We start from the raw sequence: 21,450 nt of genomic DNA, 5'->3' as shown, positions 1-21,450 counted from the left end.
CAGATGGAACCTTCAGCGAAAGACTTCGGTTGGCGAGGGAGCAACAGTCGATGGTAGAAATAGAGGCTGCAACTGTGCTCTGTGAGTGTGGGCTCTGTTTGAATGGTTCTCTAGTTGAATGGAGTTGCAATGTGTCAAGAAGAGGCGGCCAACAGCGAATCACTAGTGGAGCACTCCTACGGCAAGTTCTAGCGCCTGTTTCGATTGTCGGACAATACCGATCTCAACTCCATGAGTGCCAAGCTGGAGGACGGTGTGCTGACAGTGATGCTTCTGAAGCTAGCACCACAAAAGATCAGGGGCCCTTGGGTGGTGAGTATCGCTGCCAGAGATAAGGAGAAGCTTCAAGGGAGCAGCAGCAAGAGGCTAAGAAGGTGGATCTCTGAAGGACCGTTGTGTTGTGTGCTGCAAGGTTGAAGTAGGAGGAGTTGATGATAGATGTGGAGGAGAACTGGATCCCATGGGTGAGTGGCGAGCAATTAGAGCCGATGGCAGAGTTGTCGGCGATGTATCAGATGGTGGTGTTACAGGGGGTTTGGGTGGTGTCCTTGGAGGTGATCTGGTTGGCAGAGTTGCTGGTATAGGACTGACTAGAGCAGAGGATGCTGATGGTTCCAGAGATAGCTTTGACGTTAATGAACAAAGGTTTTCTGCGGCGGGATGGGATGCTGGCAGCGGTAGAAGGTGGGAGGTGGGCGAAGCCTCTCTCGGGAATGTGGCTACGGCGGCGATGATCGCTGGCTGAAAGTAGGGGTGAAGCCTCGCTCTTTTCTCATTTATCTGATACCATGATAAAATAAGAATGAAATTGTAAAGATAAAAAAAACATACGTCAATTAATTTGATATGATATCTATTTATACATGTTGAAAGAATTGATTTTCCTTAATTAATTTGAAAGAGTTGATATTCAAATCCTTAGGTACTTTCTTATCCGGTGTAGACTTCCTGATAGATACTAAAACTCATAAAGCCCCTGATAAGATGAAAGGATGGCATAAAGCCTTGCTATCACAAGCTGAAAAATAGATCCTCATTAACTCGGTCATAAATTCGATCCCAATCCATATTCTGCTCAGGTCTTCGATCTTCGATAAGTTGCTTGCTATGTTCTCCAAGCTCTCACATGATTTCTTCTGGAATGATAAGTATAACCAGTCAAAATGCACCTTGTTGCTTGGAAAAACATGACCCTTTCTAAGGATCAAGGTGGATTGGGTATAAGAGACATAGTCCTCATAAAAAAATAAAGCTATATGTGCTAAACGCATTACTCCTATTTTCAACCATGATAATAATCTTTGGGTCAAACTTTTTCTTTCCAAATATTGACTATTCATCCATGAGAATTTTTTAATACCAAGAATGCCCCCCAAACCTTTAGATTTATTCTTAAATTCACTAATAGTATTCAGGATGGGTGTCACAAGATTATTAGTGATGGATCCTAACTAAAATTTGAGAAGATCCTTTCCTTAACAACATGTCTTTTAATAGGTAACCATTATGGTAAATGAAATAAAGTATTATATCTAAGTTTCTAATCTAATTTTGGACTCATATTAGTGTTGAATCTCATATTTTGATGATAAAATCAATTAATATGTTTATGATCTGATCTGTGTTTTGAGTGACACAGGAAGCTTCGATCAGGGAGAGACAATTAAAGTAGGAAGAATCATGTTGGGCTTGAGTGAAATATATTAAAAATTGGACGTTGAGCCGGAGGATCGGTCGACGTATTGACAGAAGACCTCGGGCTATAGGATCGGGCATCGGGGCAAAAAGAGCGAAAATTATGTCAAGAAAATCAGAGTTACGGAGGTCAACTGGTCGATTGGGCAATAGACCGCAAGAGAGGACGATGCGCCGAAGAATCAGATGAGGCATCAATGAACCAATGATATACCGGACAATATTTGATTTAGCTTTGTAATAATTATTTAGATCGAAGTAGGTTTTAGGCATAATTGAGTTAGAATTTAGCCAACTAAATTAAGGGCCAATTGGGTTGGCTATGTTGGGCCAAGTGAAAGGCCTAAACAGTGACCCAGCAAGTGGAACCATCATAGCACAATCTTCGAGATTGTGTCAAGCAGTGGTATCGCCAGATTAGGCTGTGGTACCGCCCAGTGGTAGGGTGTCAAGCGATGGTATCACTCAGTATCAATGCTGTAGGTAGTGGTACCACCCAACATAGGCGGTGGTACTGTTAGTACCCTAAAAATCAAGGATGAGACATTTTTATGCTCCAAGTTTGAATCCACTTAAGGCCTATAAGTACCCCTCTCATCCTTAGTTAATACATAAGCACAGAGAGCTTAAAAGTAAAAAAAATACTATGGCAATCACTTGAGAGATCCCCTTCTCTAGTTCTAAGTTTAGAATTCTGTTTAGGGAGGAGTGAGTGCTTGTAAAAAGTTATCTCATAAACTTGTAAAAAGGAGAAGAGGTGTGTAAAAAGGTAGTTGATCTTCGCCCGTTGAAAGAAGATCGGTAGTGGAAGCCGATGGCCTTGAGTGAAGAGGAATCGGGAGTGGATATAGGTCACGACGATCGAACCATTATAAAAATCTAATTTGCATTTCCTTCATACTTTTTCCTTATATTGCAAACTGAATTCTTACTTTCACTATGCTTCCGTATCCTTTCAAGTTAAGCATCTTTCTGATACATTTTTATCATATGAAGATTTCTGACTTAATATAATTTTATCGCTGCACTAATTCACCCCCTACTCTCCCCCTCTTAGTGCTGACTGGATCCTAATAATTGGTATCAAAACCATATTTTTCTCATTTGGTTTAACACCCAAGAGAAATAACTCTTTTCGGCTTTCAAGTGGGTCACTTTATCATTCATCCTCCCATGTTCAATGGGACGGACTATACTTATTGGAAAACTCGGATGAGAGTTTTCTTGCTTTCCTTGAACTTTGATTTATGGAATATTGTTGAACTTAGTTTTCAAACCCCCTATAAACCTATGAACGAATGGAATGACTTTGAGAAAAAAATTATTTTCTTTAAATATGAAAGCTATGAATGCTTTATTTTACACTTTGGATAAAAATGAATTTAATCATATTTTGACTTGTGAAACGACTTTTGAGATTTGGCACACTCTTGAAATCACACATAAAGGCATTAGTAGAGTTAAAGACTCTAAAATAAATATTTTGATGCATGATTTTGAATTATTTCGTATAAAGCCAAGTGAAACTATTATTGACATGCATACATGTTTTACGGATGTCGTTAATAGTTTAAAAGCTCTTGGCAAATGCTTTTCAAATTTTTAATTTGTTAACAAGATATTAAGATCCCTTCCAAAATGTTGGGATCCTAAAACAACGACAATACAAGAGACAAAGAATTTAAATAATTTTTCACTTGAAGAACTTATTAGTTCATTGATGACATATGAAATGACGTGCAAGACACATGATGAACATGATAAACTTTAGAACAACCTTCCAAATAACATGAAGGATTTGATGCTTAGAACAAATGAAGACCACTCGAGCGAAAGCTCAAGTGATGATGACTTTGAACTCTTGACTATAAAGCTTAAAAAATTCTTAAAACAAAAATCTAAGAATAAAAATGAACCTAAAAAGAAAAAGCTATAAAAGAAGAAAAAAACACTCAAGGTGGCTTGGGACGAATCAAGTTCATCTAGAGATGAAGAACAAACCAACAAAGGCGAGGTGGCAACCTACGCCTTAATGGCTTTCGATGATGAGGTAACCAAAATCCCTTTACTTTATTTCGAAATTACATGATGTATTTCATGAGTTATTTTTAAATTTAGAAATAAATAAATAAATTTTACAAAAAATATCATGCTTCTTTTCATTTTGAAAAAAAAAATTAAAGCATGACAATTGCATGATGAGTTAGATTCACTTAATTTAAAATCATCAATTTGTAAATTTAAGTTATGATGATTTAAATTTATAAATTATTTTACTTTATGTCGAAAATAATTTTTAAAATGATTTTGATTAAAAATGCTTTATGATTAATGAAATCATACTTGATTATTTAATGATTTAATTATGTATGATGATTTGAAGTAATAATGATTTAAAATTATGCTTAATGAGTTTATATTTTAAAATTATGCATGATGATCTTTGTGATGTATGGCATATTGATCTTGTCGTAATGAACTTTACTTTTAAAAACGATGATGCATATTTTTGTTTAACACAAAAGATAAAGGCATGATACTGAGAAATCAAATCACTTAAATTGAAACAACTAAAAAGAGAAAAATATTTTTCTTAAAATTTTTTTCTCTCTATCTTATTGATTTTTGAAAAAACAATTAATGAATCTATTCTTGAACTATTAAAGTGACTTTGTTGATTTGATAAATTGAATGAGTTGAAAATGAATGATGATTTTTCTCTTGATTATAACTTGTGATATTTTTTTTATGAATTATCATCTTGATTTCTTGATATTTGATACATGACATTTTTCTATGAATCAAGATCTTATTTTTGAACTCCCATGTTTCTTTTTGTTAATTACTAAAAAAATAATTATTTAGATGAATCATTTACATTTGATCTTTCTTGGTCTTCCATCTTTTATGTCATGATTTTCATATGACACATTTGTATTTATGTGATGCTTAGAGCATTGATCTAACAAGGAAATGAATTGCACCATTATAAAATTCTCTTCTTCTTCTTTCTTGTTTAAAATGAAAAAGGGGAGAAAGAAAATAGCTAGCATCTTAAGAGAACCAAATTTGCTAGCTGAATGATAAATTTAGACATGTTAGATCTCCCAAATACATAAATTCTTCTTATATATTTTTTGGATCACGATCTTGATTTCTTGATTTTTTAGACCTAGAATCTTTTTTTTGAATCAAGATCGTTTCCCTATCATTCCTTCTATATACAAAAGAAGAGATATGTCAACAATCATAACTTGATCTTTCATTTTTTATGATTGGAATATTGATATAAATTTTCTATTTATTTTTGTCATGCTTTGAAAATTATTGTAAAGGGAAAAAGAATTACAAAATTATATTCTTCCCTTCTTTTTGACAATGACAAAGGGGGAGATAAAATCTGCTAGCTTGCATGATGATATATGCAAGAAGAAGCTAAAACTTGTTACCTTGCACATTTCAAGGAGAAAAACTTGTTAGGAAATAAAATTGCTAACTTGTAATCTCAAGAGAAGCAAAAGTGTTATCTTGTACATTTCAAAAGACGTAAATAAAATTGCTAACATTCATATCAAAAAACTTGCTAGCTTGCATAATGATATATGCAATGATGTTTCAAAAACTTGAAATTATGCAATGGTGTTTCAAAGACTTAAAGTTATGCAATAATTTGAAATTATATCTAAAAATTTGCTAGTTGCACTTCTCCTTTTTGTTGATGACAAAGGGGGAGAATTTATGATGACAATCATGCATGGAATGAATGATATATTGAAATTTTGATTATGCATGATTTTATGATAACATATGTTGCAAATATTTAAGTTTGAATCCATTTGAGGCGTATAAATACCCCTCTCGTCCCTGGTTAACAGACAAGCATATAGAGCTTAAAAGTGAAAAAACACTATAGCAATCACTTGAGAGATCCTCTCCTCTAGTTCCAAGTTTAGAATTTTATTTATGGAGGAGTGAATACTTATAAAATATTGTCTCCTAAACTTATAAAAAGGAGAAGAGAGATATAAAATGGTAGTTGATCTTTGTCCATTAAAAAAAAATCAATAGTGGAAACCGATGGCCTCGAGTGAAGAGGAATCGAGAATGGATGTAGGTCATAATGATCGAACCACTATAAAAATCTAATTTGTATTTTTTTTTCTTTATATTGCAAACTTAATTGTTACTTTCACTACGCTTTCGTATGCTTTCAAGTTAAGCATATTTCTGATACATTTTTATCGTACAAAAATTTTCGACTCAATATAATTTTACTGTTGTATTAATTAATTCACCATCTCTCTTAGTGCCGACTTGATACTAACCATTAGAATACTAGAATCCATCCTAATGATGATTTTTGGGTATGGACTCTCAATCCATCAAGCAACACCATAATTTATAGTACCTCTATATACCTAACTAGAGACTATACTGTTGATGTACTTTGACAAAGTTGAAAGACGATTTGACTTCTTAGGATTATTTCTAAAATTAAATTTTTTTCTTTAAAAATTACATGAAACTATCCTATCGCTCGACTCCGAGATTCATCTCCAATATTCTTTATTGTCAGCGAGGATGGTTTGTCATATGCATTTTTGACTCCACCACCCAATATACTACGTGAGTGCAACTTTACATTGAACTTCTTAGGATCTTTCAAGGGAACATCTTCAAGTTTGCTTTTAGTTCTTTCACTCATGGCATGTGGGCGATTGGGTGAAGGAAGGTTCTTTTGCTTGATAAACCTGCTCGCTCCCATCTCTTATCTATATCACCGTAACTTTATTTCTTTGGTTTTTATGGAACAACAGCAATGAGGTTGAGGTACCACAATCACGTTACCGGTTCATCTAACCCTTCTTAGAAACATTATGATCGCTGCCAATGACCATTTCTGAGTCCATAGAACACTTGCGATGGCTTGGATACTGTTCGAGTAAGTTTTGATTTTTGTATTGAAATCGAGAATTCTTTTATGGCAGCTGATCTCCTATGGCCTTCCTTTTCAAATCCCAAACCGGTCAACCTCTGGATGGGAGGCGGGCGGCGCTGCACTGCGTCCCAGCCCGCTGATGGCTGAAGCGCCTCTCACCCATTCCACCCCATTAAAGCAAGCTGCCGCAACACTACGACTTTCCTCCCAACATGGATGAACTCAGATTCAATAGACAAGAGTCAATTTTGTGAAGGAAAAAAACTTCTCAATCCCTTGGTTTTTTTTAGGAGTATATTTATTCTATGGGACATTTTTCCTTTAATTGATCAGCTTAAAATTGTTATTTTTTTCTCACCTTCCTACATCTTCTAACTTTGTTAGCCCAGGATTTCTTTTGGGTAGATTCTACTCCTCTCTCTCTCTCTCTCTCTCTCTCTCTTTGTAATTAATCTTTAAATCAATATAGTTGCCTCTTTCTTTCAAAAACAAAATCAAAAAAAAGTTGTCATTATAACAGTACAGCCACAAGCACTAAGCAAAATCTGATCACAAGGCAAAGCAAAGGAACATGAATGTTACTAAAATATAAGATAAACAAAGTGGCTTGTAGCGCCAGAAGCAGATGTGCATCCACAAGAAGAACGAAACGAGCTTTCTCTTTCCTGCCAACGCCGGTGAAGACTTCTCAGAGATACCTTCTTTCCATCTTGCCGGTAACCCACACACGGAAGAACAGCCGAAGTACCCGTTTTGCCATGAACAGAAGCTGCCTTCTCCTTCGTGCATTTTAACGCTACACACAATTTTGTAAGCCTGCTCTTCTACCAATCCAAGCCTTCGATCTCCGCTCGGACAAGCACACAAAAGGCATAAAAGGAACCAATTAGTCTGAAGGAAAAGCACTGCTGAAAGATGTCAGAAAACCAACTGCATGGAAACTCTCCTCACCTCAATCTTGATGTGGCTATTAATTGGAAATGTCCAAACACTAATTAAACTGGAAGAGCACTAATCCATTATGATTTTATTACAACACAAAAGAATGAATTGGGAGAATCAAAAACATGCAGATTGGAGGAACAGATGGCAGGTAACCTCTCAAAATCACTATTTCTTTATTTAAGCTCCAAGATTACTTGACAGTATGCTAGAACAAAATTCTTGGTCTCTGATTGTAACAATTGGTTCACAAAAGTTGCCAGATGATGTCAAATTAGAAATAAAAAAGTTCTAAACGGAGATTGAGTATCGTCAGATCAATATATTGCTTTCGATATCATCCTTGGAAATAGATTAGTCAAATATCAGAAGATAAAGTTCAAAGCATAATACATTCAAGCAGCTTATCATGTCTCTCATGCAATCAACAAGTCAAAGTGGCCAAATCCATTTACTCCCATCGTCGAATAGCAACTCAAAGCAGTTATAGATCCCTTTGATTTAGGGATGAAGCATTATCCTACTAAAATTAGAACCAAAAAGGTTATTTTTATTTGCCATCAAAATAAAGAGGATGGTTCAATCCCTGACTGGATGGTCAAAAGTCAAAAGCCAAAGCATAAGTTGCTTGATTTCTCGGCAAGAACACATACAACTCCACTAGTCCAAAGGGAAAACAATCCATAACTAGCACATCATTTTTCGAGGCTCACCAGTCAATTTTCCCGGGCTGCTACCCACTAACTTTAAGCAACTACGCACCTCACAAGGAGAATGATTCTTCAATTTTCTTCCAAGCATCTCTAGCGTCACCTTTGATTCCCTTCCCCATCCTTGAGATGACATCCTTTGCCTCGTTTACACGTGAACTCTTCACCAATCCATCGATCAATCCTTTCACAGTCTCAAATGGCGGTGCCCATTTCTTTTTCAAACACTCTTTGCAAATCTCTACTCCTTTTCCAAACTCTTCTTTCTCAACCAAATCCTCCAGCAATGTAGTGTATGTCTTGAAATCGGGTGAAACACGAGTGTCATCGGGCCTCTTGAACCCCTTCATCCTCTCGAAAACCTTCATAGCTGAATCCATGTTCCCTTCTTTGCAAAAGCCATCGATCAAGGTATTGAAGCTAAGCCTATTCGGCTGGATTGTTTTAGATTGCATCACATCCAACAACTCCTCTGCCTGGAAGCTCTTACCTTGTGCACAAAGCGCAGCAATCCTACAATTAAAAGTGCCCACATTTGGGCTAAATTTCTTCCTATTGAACTCTTTGAGAAACTCATCGAATCCAGAATAATCCCCCTTCTTTAAATACCCTTCCAAGACTGTGTTGTAGCAAATGATGTCGGGCTCCACGCCCTTATCAGGCATTTCATCAAGCAAGGCGCGTGCCTTCTCAACCTCGTCGATCGAGCAGAGAGCTCTGAGTAGGACATTGTAAGAGGCGATGCCCGGAGCGATCCCGAACTCAACGGCGGCACGATCAAAGACGTCCTGAAGGCGATCGACGCAGTCGTTCTTTAGAAAGGCCGACAAGAGGGCGCAGAGCGATCGATCCGTGCGCCGGCAGCCGAGGCCAGGCATGGCCTCGAAGGTGCGGAAGGCATGGTCGGGCATGCCGGCTTCGGAGTAGAGAGAGAGCAGGCGGAGGAGGAAACCCTCCGACTTAGGGGGGTCGGGGTTGGACTTGGCGCCCTCCAGGAGGCGCTCGATGAGGTCCGGGCGGTGGTGGCGAGCGAGCTTCTGGATCGAGAAGCGGTAGATTGGGCGGTCGTCGTAGAAGGAAGGGTCGTGTGCGGCGGACTCGAAGAGGGAGACGAGACGGTCGGGGTCGCACTCGGAGCGGATGGCGGACTTAGCGGCGGATATTGGATCGGAGGAGGGAGTGGGTGAAGTGGCGGTGGTGGCGGCGGTTGAGAGAGCGGAGAAGCGGCGGCGGAAGAGGGGGATTCTTAGAGATCGACGCAGTGCCGCCGCCATTGGTGGAGTTGGGGACTCTGTTGATTAGCAATCGCTAGGTTTCGGACTGCAGGGTTTAGCCGTCGTATAGATGGCGTATATCAAAGGCGCTTTTGGTCCGAGTAAGTGACGGGTCGGATTTTTTAACTCACACCCTTTGCGGATCAGGTTAGGTTGTTCCTCTCCGGAGTGGGAGTTGTGTGTTTTTGAGACGGGTAATGTCCCAATTAAATGTTGATTTGGATTTTGAACTCTACCTAAATCTGTTTAAATTAAAGGACTATTTTTCTGGAAAGATGCTTCTGTTTTTATTTTTCTTTTCAAAATATATTTTTTGAATAATATTTAAAATATTTTTATCATTCGTTATAATTAATGTATTGATTTGTTACAACATTTAGTTTGAAAACATTTTAAGTGATACAAGTGAACTAATAAACTAAACTAACTTCAAGAGTAGAGATTATAGCATAATAGTTGGTAGTAGTAGTAGTAGTAGTAGTAGTAGTAGTAGTAATAATAATAATAATAATAATAATAATAAGTGTTGTTTGTATAGGATGTATATAAAAAAGGATTGAATTAGTGGATCTTAGGACCCAGAGAATAAGGAATTTTATAGTGGACAACTACCTAATGGCCAATCAAATGTCCAGTTAAATTCTATCGTCGCCAAGAATAAGAAGAAAACAATTCTCATGATGATCCAACAAAGCCGTTCAACATGGATATTGTTGAACACATCTCATAATGCAACAACTTTCTTGATGATGCTTCTGGTGACGCAATTTCATGTTGTCTAAGACCAAGCATAACCGATTTGCTGATTACAGAAGAGTATCTCATATTGCAAAGACCAAAAACCTAAATATAATATGAGGAATAAAGGAAACAAGATCAAGTTATGACTCATTCCAAAGGAAATAACACTGAACAAGTACATCCTCCAAATGAATAAATAACATTATTTACAATCAAAAGATCCAACTTTAGTTCCTCTCACCTTTCTCAACTACAAGTGGTATACTCCATCCAGATTCTTGCTTTGGAGAATCAAGTCTCACTCCCAAATTCACTTCCTTGATGCCTCCAGCAGCTCTACTTGGCCTAGGATTTAAAACGGGTGTTCGTTCAGTCAAGCTGATGAATAAAGTTCTGCCAAAAAGCAAAGTTACATCTTAAATACTAGGAACTACGTAAACATAGAACAAGGAAGGGCAACACGTCCTGAGCTTAAAAATTACTAGAACCAACCGAAATGGAGTCACCTCCCTAGTAAATGTGCCACATGAATTCACCGACTTCTGCTAGGACTAACGGAAGATCAAACCTACACTCGTCGATGAAAACACATAGGAGGATATGGTTCTGAAACAGGTACAATCCCAGCACCTGGTCTTATCTATCTAGTTTTATATCACTAGATCAGTGACATTTTAAACAGAATCCTCGTAATTGTGTGATTAATAATTCTTCTTGGAGAAGAAACCATCCATGTCAAAACAAGAGGAAACAAGATATAACCAAGTGATGCCCTTGACAAAGTGTGGAGAAGTTTAAAGCATCAAAACTTACCTTCTTCTGACAACAAGAGTGGTGAGACATAAGACCAAGAACTCAATTGGAGGAGTTTGAAGCAACAAAGATTACCTTCTTCTGACAAGTAGAACAGCAGTGATACATAAGACCAATAACTAAGTGACTGGAAGGGTAAGTCATGAAGATAACTCTATCCAAGTCAAAAGTATGGTTGGGGATCTCCTTGGAACAGTCAACCTACTCCCAAGTCCACCTGGTGGTGCTGGAAGCCTTTTAATAAGTATATGTCTGTGTTAAAAGCTATATTTCATCCAATTATTGGAAATGGTGATCAACTAAATGTTTTGCATTACAATTGGATCTTTAACATTCCATTGGCCATTAAACCGATATTTTTTAATATTTCTATTATTGATGGACATTGGCATGTTTCTAACCTTCTGCTTGATAATAAATGGAATGATTTGTTATTTGATCAATGCTTTGATGGTAATATTTGCAGACTTCTCTCCCACATTGATGTGCCTCCTCCTGAGAATGACAAATGGATTTGGAGAACTGACCTAAAGGGGCAACCATCAACCAAACTAGCTTATAGGTACATCAAAGACTTGGATCAATCTAGTGGGGAGGTTGAAGGATGTTGGAGTGAATTGTGGAAACCAAGGATTGAAATATTGTACTGTACCGGAGTTTCGACCTTCTCTCGGTACGGTACAATATTGTATATTGAGCGGTATACCATTCAGTATATATATATATATATATATATATATATATATATATATATATATATATATATATATATATATATATATAATCTTTTATTTATATATTTATATTATATATATATATATATAATTTAAAAAAATGTGTGACGTCGCCTCTCTTCTCCCACAACGACGTCACAAAAAAACAAGGCGACGTCGCCTTTATATATATATATATAAATTAAAAAATATCGTCCGGTAGCGAGTGATCCACGTACCGGTTTATTCTCGGACCGATATGTATCGCCCGTACCGAGCGGTATCATTCGAAACTGTATACCTTAGTGGAAACTTCCTGTTATCTCTAAGGCTCTTTTATTTTGTTGAAAACTTTTACATCACAAGCTATCTACTTCAGTTAGGCTGTTTTCGTTGGGTATTTGCCAATCATGATCGTGTGTGTTATGTTTTTAATGAGGGTTGGGATGATCAAAATCATGTCTTCTTTGAATGTCCATTTGGTGGAAGGATGTGGACAATGCTTAGTAATAAGTTGGGTTCTGAATTATCTCATTTTGGGGAGTGGAAAGAGGTGCTTAGCTCAAGGAGAGGAGTGGCTTACCAGAGCATCCTAGTTTAGTCAGATCCTTGATTGCCCATTGCCTTTGGCTGATTTGGAAGGCCAAGAATGATGTTCTATTTAATAACATAAGGACAGGCCACTCTACAGTTGTGTATGGGTCCGTTTCATATATAATGAACAGCAAATTGGACGTAATGTCCGAAGGACATAGGAGTGAGGCACATCAAAATATCAAATTGTGGTGCAGTGGTGTAGACCTGAAATTGGGTGGTTTAAGCTAAACATAGATGGAGCTTTTAATCCTCAAAGTTTAGATGGTGGAGCTGATCTTCTGATTAGTAACTCTAATGTCATGTGTCTTTGTGCAGGTTTTCTATCTGTGGAGCAAGGCAATAGTTGGATTAACAAGATGCTAGCAATTAAGAAAGGGCTGGAAGCTGCACTACTTAACAACATTGAGTGCATCATTGTTGAAACTGATGCATTGCAAATCGTGAAAGAACTTAATGGAGAGGAAACACCACCATGGTGTATTTCAAACTGTCAAAATTGTGAAAGAGTTACAGAAACTATTTCGGGCTTGGAAAGTTTTGTATATGTTAGGGAAGAATCATAGTGCACATTGGCTTGTGAAGTTTGCCATGTCTACGAAATTCTGGTGTTGTATGGTCTGGCCATTGGCATCTTGAGTTCCATGTCATTTTGTTCATAGTTATAGTTGTAATAGCACTGTTTTTGGGTTAATAACTTAATATGAATCCTTTTTTGCTTTTGGTAAAAAAAATGAAGATAACTCTATCACAAACTCTTGTTAATTGGATAGGAACATTTCATGCCTTATTCCTATTAAAGATAAATTTAATTTCTCAATACTAGCACCAAAAGATGCAACAGAAGTAAACTATAATGCCTGCATTCGAAGTCCATTTCTGATTGATCACAATAAATTCTGTAAAACCATAATGATAAGTAATATGCGCTACCAGGGATGGTTTGGCTTGCCATTGGTGTATGTCATAAAGAAGATTTATAAGCCCTTTGTAACCATATGGAGTCAGAAAAATCAATGAAAAGCATATTAAAAATAGTATAGGGGAATTCTTTTCTAATTTCAATAGACCAAGTAAAATTATGTAAATCCATAGCCTTTTAAAAGAATTTACAAACTTTATTAAGCTTATAGGGCCTGAGCAATTATTTAACAATAACGCACATGCAAATAAGCAAGTTAGGCACAGGATCTAACCAGACCTTTAAGAGGACAAAGCTTGCCAAGATAGAATCGTTGTAGCACTCCAGAATATGTCCTTGTGTTTGTTTCCTTCTATGTGTAAAACAATGACTCCAAGTACTCATCAATATATGCAAGACATGGCCAATGATCAGTTCTTATTCGTACCAACGTTGATGAATGTCCTACTTCCATCTGGAAAAGGAGATGGAATCTGGGTGGTAGGAATATCAAAATAATAAAGGTACCAATTGTCCTCTTACTGACAGGTGAAAGATTCTCTGCATCACCCTGTTCATCAAAATATGGGAGCTGAAGAGGTACATTTTCAGAATATGGCATCAGCGCATTAACATCATGAACAACAAAAGCTTCAGCATCATTTTCCCACACAACATCTCTAATAATTCCATTGTTCCTTACGATATTCACCAGTGGATCGCCAGTGACACTCACAACATATGAAGCCAGGTGCTTCTCAACATTCTTGATCAAAGAATCCAGAAATACTTCCAGAAGTTTCACAGATCGTGTGCCATGAATTGCTGCAGCACCTTTACCTCCACTAAGAGGGAACGTCTCACGTCCTGTGCTTGCAGAATTACCACAAGCCTCCCATAGTGCATGAAACAGATCATAATAGTATCCAGGCACCTCATCCTCTTCAATATCAGGTGGTATACTAGCCCTAAGAAACATATCTTCAATGCCAATTGCAACGCTCTGTAGCCTTCCGGAAATAACTTCCCCATTCTCTGCATTTGCCTTGATAGTAACATCAATAAGACCTGGCATTGGCTCACGAGGTTCCAATTCTATATTTACTGAAGCACGATGACTTGAGCCCTCCTCAAAGCTGTTGCCCGCAGGTACGATATCATATCTGTTTCTCAAAGGTTCACCGAGAAGAAAAGGTACCCGACATGGTGGAATTTTGCCATACTTAGCTGTTGATGAAAATGTGATAGTAGTTGCATACATAGCAGGCAAAGTCTCCCCCTCTTCTGAATCAAAAGTAGATGAACCATCTCCCCAGACATGGCTATATGGTTCAGACTCAAACCTTAGTGTACAGGGTATTCTAATCTTAATTGCAGACGTGTGTCGGTAGTCAGGAATACATGAAAAATGCTTCCGGAGGACTCCCAGAATTTCTGCCACATTTGCATCCATCACTCTCAGTGGTTCCTTAATATAACTTATTTGTTCAAAGTTCATTTCACCATCCTTGTCTGATTCTGCAGAAGGAGAAATGCTGATATCACTTATACCTACAACATTACTTGCTTCCGTGTTATCTTCCATGTTTGATTTCGGTATAACTAATGACCATGACTGTTTCACAATAAGTGGAACAACCCTTTCAAGATCAATATAAGAAGAGACACTGCCTGACTTTTTGATGTTTTCCGAGTGGCGAGGTGATGGAACTTGGAAAAGTGAGCCTGGGTGAGGAGATGGTGAGACTCCTGAAGGCTCTTCACCAAGATTCAGCACCTGCCTTAGCTTCTTCCCAGGAATGCAGACAAGCATCCGCAGATAGATCCTGAAATTGGTGTCAATAGTATTAATGACGAAAACTTGGATATGAGTCCAACAGAATATAACTTTGTAATTACCTTGCATTGTCACGAACTTCTAAGTCTGGGTAGCATTGGCAAATAAATGCTAGAAGGCGTGACAAAGGAAGGAAAATCCTTGAGCTGTGGTGATGCTTAAGCATCATCCTGCAGATACCCAACACTTTAGTCCCCTGAGACCATAAACTCAACCCTGAGTTTGGTCCATGTTTCACTGATATAGAAACAATATGCCTCATAAGTAACTCTAACAAACCATGGGGTGGAATGGTATCATTCTCAGCAATCCTCTCAAAAATGGGAAAATAAGAAGTCAACCGGTATCCCATCTCAAGTTTCGGAAGCAAATGCTCATCAAGTTTCTGGAGCAGTCGCTCCCCTACGGACTGGTGACCCTTGCATTTCAACAGTTGGTCGATAAAAATGCCAATGACCAGAACCAAACCGTGGTGCTCCAATGCCAAATTTACCAACATACTCTGCATATAGTCAAGTAATTAAAAATTAAGAACTTACACACATGAAGGAAAAACGATACTATTGTGGAGAGAAACCTCTCTCACCTGAAGGGTGCTGAATATGGTGGAATCCATGAGAAAAACAAGCTGAGGTTCCTCTGAGCAATCGTCACGATGTGGGATGACTCCAACCAAGAACTTGTGAAGCATCCGAAAGGCAACCGAGGTCTCTGTGCTCCACAGCGGTAGCCACTTGTAAGCAGAGATGCAAACCAACCCATCCTGAAAGAGCTTCACTATCAAGGCCCTTCGACCATCCTCCTCCCCCTTTCTTCTCATTTCCAAAGTATCCAAACTCGCTGCAATGCACGCTAAAGCATCGAGCTTCTTGGCTTTCAAAGCCAGAGGATCAAAAACCCCAGGGTAAAATCTGGGCGCCAAGGGAGCAAGCGAGTCCTTTCCCTTGCCAAGCCTAGGCGAGCCCAGCAGCCAGTGGAGCGCGAGAAGACGAAACACGAGGGGCTGGTGGGCTTCTCTGGCCATAAGGGCGAGGCGGCGAGCGATGTTGCGCTCGTCCTCGCCAGCAAAGGCATCTGGGAAGCCGGAATAGAGCATGAGAACGATATGGCAGAGGATTGGGTGATACGAGTAAATCAGGCCAGAGAACTGCACCTTCAGGAGCGCCCCGCCCGTCGGCACGTGCTGCTCCAGCGCGCCAGCGATGCTGGTCAAGATCGAGACCAGCTCCATGGTGGCGGCCGGTGTCAGGGCCTGCGGCCGCTCCCAGAGGAACCCCAGAACCCGCTTGATCTCCCTCAGGTTCACCTCCGAGGGCTCGCGGTCACGATCGGCAGAATGGTGAGACAAGAAACAGCTAGGGGCACTAAAGGGCACGAGGGGGACGAAGGTGGAGAGGATAGAGGTTGGGGAGGAGAGAAGACCAGGGCGGAGGACAATGTCACGGACGACAGTGGCGAGGAGAAGAAGGTAGCTTTGTGCGACGTGGGTGCGCTCGGCCTGGGCGAGGGCCCAGAGGTGGCCGGCGGCGTCGGCAAGGAGGCAAGGGAAGGCGGACTCGAGCTCGCGGAGGCACTCGCAGGCAGCGGCGCGGGACTGGCGGTCCGGACCGTGATTCGGGCGGTTGGTGACTGTGAGGAGGGCTTCCACGAGGGGCTCGAGGAGAGCGGCGGAGGAAGCGTCGAGTGGGGCGTCGAGGGAGGAGACTGCAGCGGAGACGGCGGTGGCCATAAACTGGTCGCGGAGGAGGGCGGCGGCGGGAGCGGGAGAAGGGTCGGAAGCGGAGGGGGACGAGAATAGGAGGAGGGATCGGAGGGCGTCGATTAGAGGGGGAAGGGAGTCGGAGGGGGGTGGGGCAGATGTAGGTGAGGAGAGGAGGTCGTCGATGAAGAGGAGGAGGAGGGGCTTGAGGTGGGAGGCGAAGTCGCGGCGGAGGAAAGCGTTGAGTGCAAGGTCGAGGAGGGGGAGGGGCAGCCACCGGGCGCAGCGGGCGGGGGAGCCGGAACCGAAGTCGTCGAGGAGGGTCTCCCACTCCTGCAGGGAAAGCGAGGGCGATGGCGGCTGCTTCTCCATCTCTCTTCGATTTGAATTCCTAATCCTCTTCACAATCTAGCACTTGATATCGCAGGAGGAGGAGGAGGAGGTTGCCATTGAAGAGGGGAGGATGGTGGCGAGAGGGAGGAAAGAGAGAGGACGGCGTGGTAAATGTGGAAGCGAGATTTGGAATCAGAATGTCATCAAAAGAATACGGATCAAATCGATCGAACTCATACCCGGCCCGTTAACAGCCCTGGATCCGCTTCCCCGCGTCCGATATGGCCGCGGTCGGTTAAGAACAGTTGCCAATTCTGGTAAAAATAGGATTTGAATGTATTTATTATATGGTTCATGTGTTTTTGGCTTAATTACTTACTTCTTCAAAGTTATATTTTCAAATTAATCATCGGTTTGTTCTTTAAATAATTCTCTAACAATTTATTTCGTAGAAATCAAATCACAATCCAACATTTATACAATATAAAAATAAATTGTAATTACACTCGATTTTCTTTTATTGGTTTGACTCGGAAATTTCTGTTGCATCCAGCGATTGTCATATCAGACTGACTTTTAAAACCCTAATCTTCTAAATTCGATCACTATTATTTTGGACATCTAAGAATTGACTTCAAATGCAAACTATTTCCTCAATCAAGCTTTCAAGTTACCTGTGAAAATGATCTTTCATCTCCTGCCACTACTGTAGATTTAAGACTTCAGGGGAGGTTTAATCTTATGGACAGTCTCCTAACTAACTAAAAAGTTGCATAGCTTTTATCCAACAAATCAATCTGGAATTGATTGATCTCTCACAGTATGAAATCAATTCGCAACCAAACAAAGAACATGAATCTTCTGTGCAACTAATCTTTTACTGAGCTTTCACCAACCACATTGTTCTTGTCCCTGTCTGTCACCAGCTATGTCATCGTCTCCTTTCTCGTCTTCACAATGCTCCTCGATTCCTTTAACATGCACTTGAATCCCAAGTCCTGAACGCAGCGCTCTCATCCTCCATCCGTAGTCTTTTAGGTGGTCGACGATGGCTTTCAACTCCGCCACAGAAAGCGATCCTTCGTGGTCGTCACCGTCTTCGGAGAACCCCTGATTGATCGCCGAGAATCTCGGCGCGAAGCGACTTGATCTCCGACTATGCTCCGACTCTTTCGACGCCGCCGACTGCATGCGGTTCCTTGCGACGACGGTCACGCTGTTGAGCATGCTGTTGCTCGTAGACCATGAGAGATGATGAGGTGAATAGGGGAAGAGAAGTGGAGGGCCACGAAGGAGATCAAGCAATGAGGTAGATGAAGGAATGGCCATGGGTTACTATGATCGAAAGCAATGGTTGATGCTGCTGTGTGTGACATATATACAATGGATTTTGTCAATCAAGAATAAATATAAAATAATATTATAGTGAAGAGAATCACATATAATGGTTCTCATGATTCATAATATTTTTTACCTAATATTTTTCTTTCTTAATATGTCTCCGTCAGATGAAAGAAAGGAATATATCTTTATCGAGTAGCATATCTTTTTTTATCTGCATGTATGTTTTCAATATTTTTAATATAAATCAATTTTCACTTTTTTTTTTTGGCTTAAAAATTAAATACGGTTTGAAAATCAGTTTCTACTCTACAAGTTTTAATAGATAATATATCTCCTTCAAAATATTGAAATACTATCCTTATATTCCTCACATTAAAATTCATCAAAAACTTAGATTAGCCATTATTGATTATGATGGCGCCAAATGATTTGGTCTTTGCTAAATGATTTTTTAATTATAATCAAAATATTCTTAATAAAATCATAAAAAGATAGTGATTATTTTTTGACTAAGTTTCACTTGAATTTTCAGAATTGAATTGATTTTTTTTAGTTGGAGACTGATTCAACTAAATCATAACTATTTAATCGATTTAATTAAGCCCTATATTACCCCTTGATTTTTTTTTGTCAAATTACCCTTTTATCTCCTTAGCCTCACTCCACCTCCTTCTCTTTCTCCTCCTTCTCTCACTTCACCTCTATAGCTGCTCCTCTCACTCCGCTACCTTCTCCCCATCCTCCTCCTCAATCTCTCTCTCGGCTTTCTTCTCCTCCCCCACCTCATCATCCTCCAACTCCAACATTAACATTGCCCCCTCTCTCTCATCCTCCTCCCACTCCACCCCCGTCTCCTCATCCTCTCACTCTAACTTCAACGTCGCCTCCTCCTCCTATTCCATTGCCTTCTCCCTTCTCTCCTTCATCCTCCTCCCCCTCCTCCTCCTCCTCATCAAGGTTTACCTTTAAAAAAAATCACTCTCGAATTATATTTGATCATAAATTTAACATAAAACTTATAATTTTAAAAAATTATCATCTTAAATTCATAAAAAATTAAAAATATATAATATTAAATATCTTACATCTTATCTTAGTAGTTTCAAAGAAATTTGGATAGATTTCATAAAAATTTAAAGAGTTATAATTGTGTTATACTGAAGTTATACTTGATTACATATTCAACCTAAAACTATTCTATTTCAAAAATTAATTATTCTAAATTTGTAAAAATAAAATATATATATATATTAAATAAATTATCATCTCACTCTAGTAAATCTAAAGAAGTTTAAAAAGATCTAGTAAAAATTCAATGAGTTACATTTGATCATCCATCTAACCCAAAAATATTATGTTTAAAAATTTATTTACCCTAAAATCATAAAAATAATAATAATAAATACTAAATATTTTAGAATCATTTGTTAGTATTTCTAGATAAATTTAGATTGATTTGATAAAAATATATTTGTTATACTCGTATTATATTTAGGACACTCGTTTATAAATTCAATAATGTTCAACTCGATCAATTTAAAGCGGTCTGACCCGAACCATGATGGCCAGACTAAATCAAACAGACTTATGGATCTGCTTGAAATACTCTACGGACATTATCAATATTTATTTAAAAAAGGATCACCCTTTGATAAAAAAATAATTATAGGATATGTCATTTGGTAAAAACTCAATACTAGGATTTTTAATAGTAAATTAATCATAAAAAAATAAATTAGGTTATTGTTGATAAAAGAATATTTTCTTAATTAATTAAAAGAATCTTTTACCTAATTTATTAGATTTTGTCCAATATATTATCATTTTAAATACTCCTCTTCAAATTGGAGATATTCAAAATGCTCAACTTATATAGATGTAAATAAAAAAAAACATCTTTCCAAATAGTTTAGATTTAGTTAAATATATGTAATTTGAGAATACTATAAAGTAAATATAGTAGTAATCTAAAATTAGATTGAATCTTTTTTTGTCTAACCACATGACAATCAAATTCAATATGCTTGGTGATGTGGTTTATTGAATATACAATATTGCTTCTTGATTATCAGAAAATAAGAACTTGAAATATTAACTCATAAATCTTGTAAACAATATCTCAATTAGATAAATTCATAGATGATTACTGCGATAGTCCTATAGCCTATATTCTCCTTCCACTGAGGAATGAGCAACATTTTGTTATCCTTTTGTCTTTCAAGAGATGCTTGAGAGAAACCTCAAGCAAAAAAACATAAGATCCGAAAAAAGAAAAATAATAATTTTCTCATAATAAATCAATCCCCCTAATTAGCATCATAATGCTAAGTTAAATCTAGATTATTCTTCTTTATCAAAAAAAATTGACCATGTTATGGTGTTTATTTTAAATATTACAAACTTCAATTTGTTGTGATAGTTATATTGTTTTTGAGGTTGATGTAAATTGACTAAGAAGGTGCATCTAGAAAGTTTTTATCAGGGATTATAATCATAAGACAAATAAGTGAGCTAACAAGTCTTTTTAATTTAGAGATAGAATTTATAACCATCAAACATGGATAATTGTAAAGAGACAAATATAATTCTGATATATATTAAGACCAAAATTAATTTTTTTGAATGTGCTGCTTCCAAACTTGATAAATATTGAACTTTTCAATATTATTTTTATTCTATGGAGAAATCCTTTGAGAGTTGTTACCATGGCAATAAGGTCATTTCCAATAATAATTATATCAACTACATAATTTCTTTTAAAAAAATATATTAACACTTAAAGAAAGAGCATTACAGTTATTAGCAGATGCTGCTTCCAAATTTTGCAGGATTATGAGCCAATGTGTTAAGTTGTCAAGGAATTAAGCTGACCTTAATAACCTTTAGGCTCATCATGCAGAGATTATAACTTTTAG

The 21,450-nt window shown here is 38.2% G+C and overlaps 2 protein-coding genes across 3 annotated transcripts; both read right to left on the bottom strand.

The window, feature by feature from the left end:
• Positions 1-8,105: 8,105 nt before the first annotated feature.
• On the bottom strand, positions 8,106-9,637 carry LOC135593510 (small ribosomal subunit protein mS78 (rPPR3a)-like). The gene has a single exon (XM_065083609.1). The coding sequence runs from the start codon at positions 9,558-9,560 to the stop codon at positions 8,340-8,342; it is 1,221 nt and encodes a 406-aa protein (XP_064939681.1). The 5' UTR covers positions 9,561-9,637; the 3' UTR covers positions 8,106-8,339.
• A 749-nt stretch (positions 9,638-10,386) lies between these two features.
• Positions 10,387-17,354, bottom strand: LOC103998516 (uncharacterized). Of its 2 annotated transcripts, none has more exons than XM_018818663.2 (4): positions 15,746-17,354; positions 15,222-15,661; positions 13,623-15,148; positions 10,387-10,694 (listed from the first exon to the last, which is right to left on the bottom strand). In XM_018818663.2, the coding sequence occupies exons 1-3, from the start codon at positions 17,228-17,230 to the stop codon at positions 13,696-13,698; spliced, it is 3,378 nt and encodes a 1,125-aa protein (XP_018674208.2). In that variant the 5' UTR covers positions 17,231-17,354; the 3' UTR covers positions 10,387-10,694; positions 13,623-13,695. The 2 variants fall into 2 exon arrangements, with proteins under 2 accessions (XP_018674208.2, XP_064939680.1); XM_065083608.1 differs by having other exon boundaries at positions 10,387-10,646.
• Between the last annotated feature and the right edge of the window lie 4,096 nt (positions 17,355-21,450).

Source organism: Musa acuminata, chromosome BXJ1-9, assembly GCF_036884655.1.
Source record: "Musa acuminata AAA Group cultivar baxijiao chromosome BXJ1-9, Cavendish_Baxijiao_AAA, whole genome shotgun sequence".
Classification (NCBI taxonomy): Eukaryota; Viridiplantae; Streptophyta; class Magnoliopsida; order Zingiberales; family Musaceae; genus Musa; species Musa acuminata.
Note: the sequence above shows the minus strand (reverse complement) of the source record. Positions and strands in the feature narration are given on the sequence as shown.

Excerpts from the sequence above, each read along its gene's own strand:
- LOC135593510 (XM_065083609.1), bottom strand. The coding sequence starts at position 9,560 with ATGGCGGCGGCACTGCGTCGATCTCTAAGAATCCCCCTCTTCCGCCGC.
- LOC103998516 (XM_018818663.2), bottom strand. The coding sequence starts at position 17,230 with ATGGAGAAGCAGCCGCCATCGCCCTCGCTTTCCCTGCAGGAGTGGGAG. Across the intron at positions 15,662-15,745 it reads CCATATTCAGCACCCTTCAG|AGTATGTTGGTAAATTTGGC; the intron begins GTGAGAGAGGTT and ends GACTATATGCAG. Across the intron at positions 15,149-15,221 it reads GAAGTTCGTGACAATGCAAG|GATCTATCTGCGGATGCTTG; the intron begins GTAATTACAAAG and ends CACCAATTTCAG.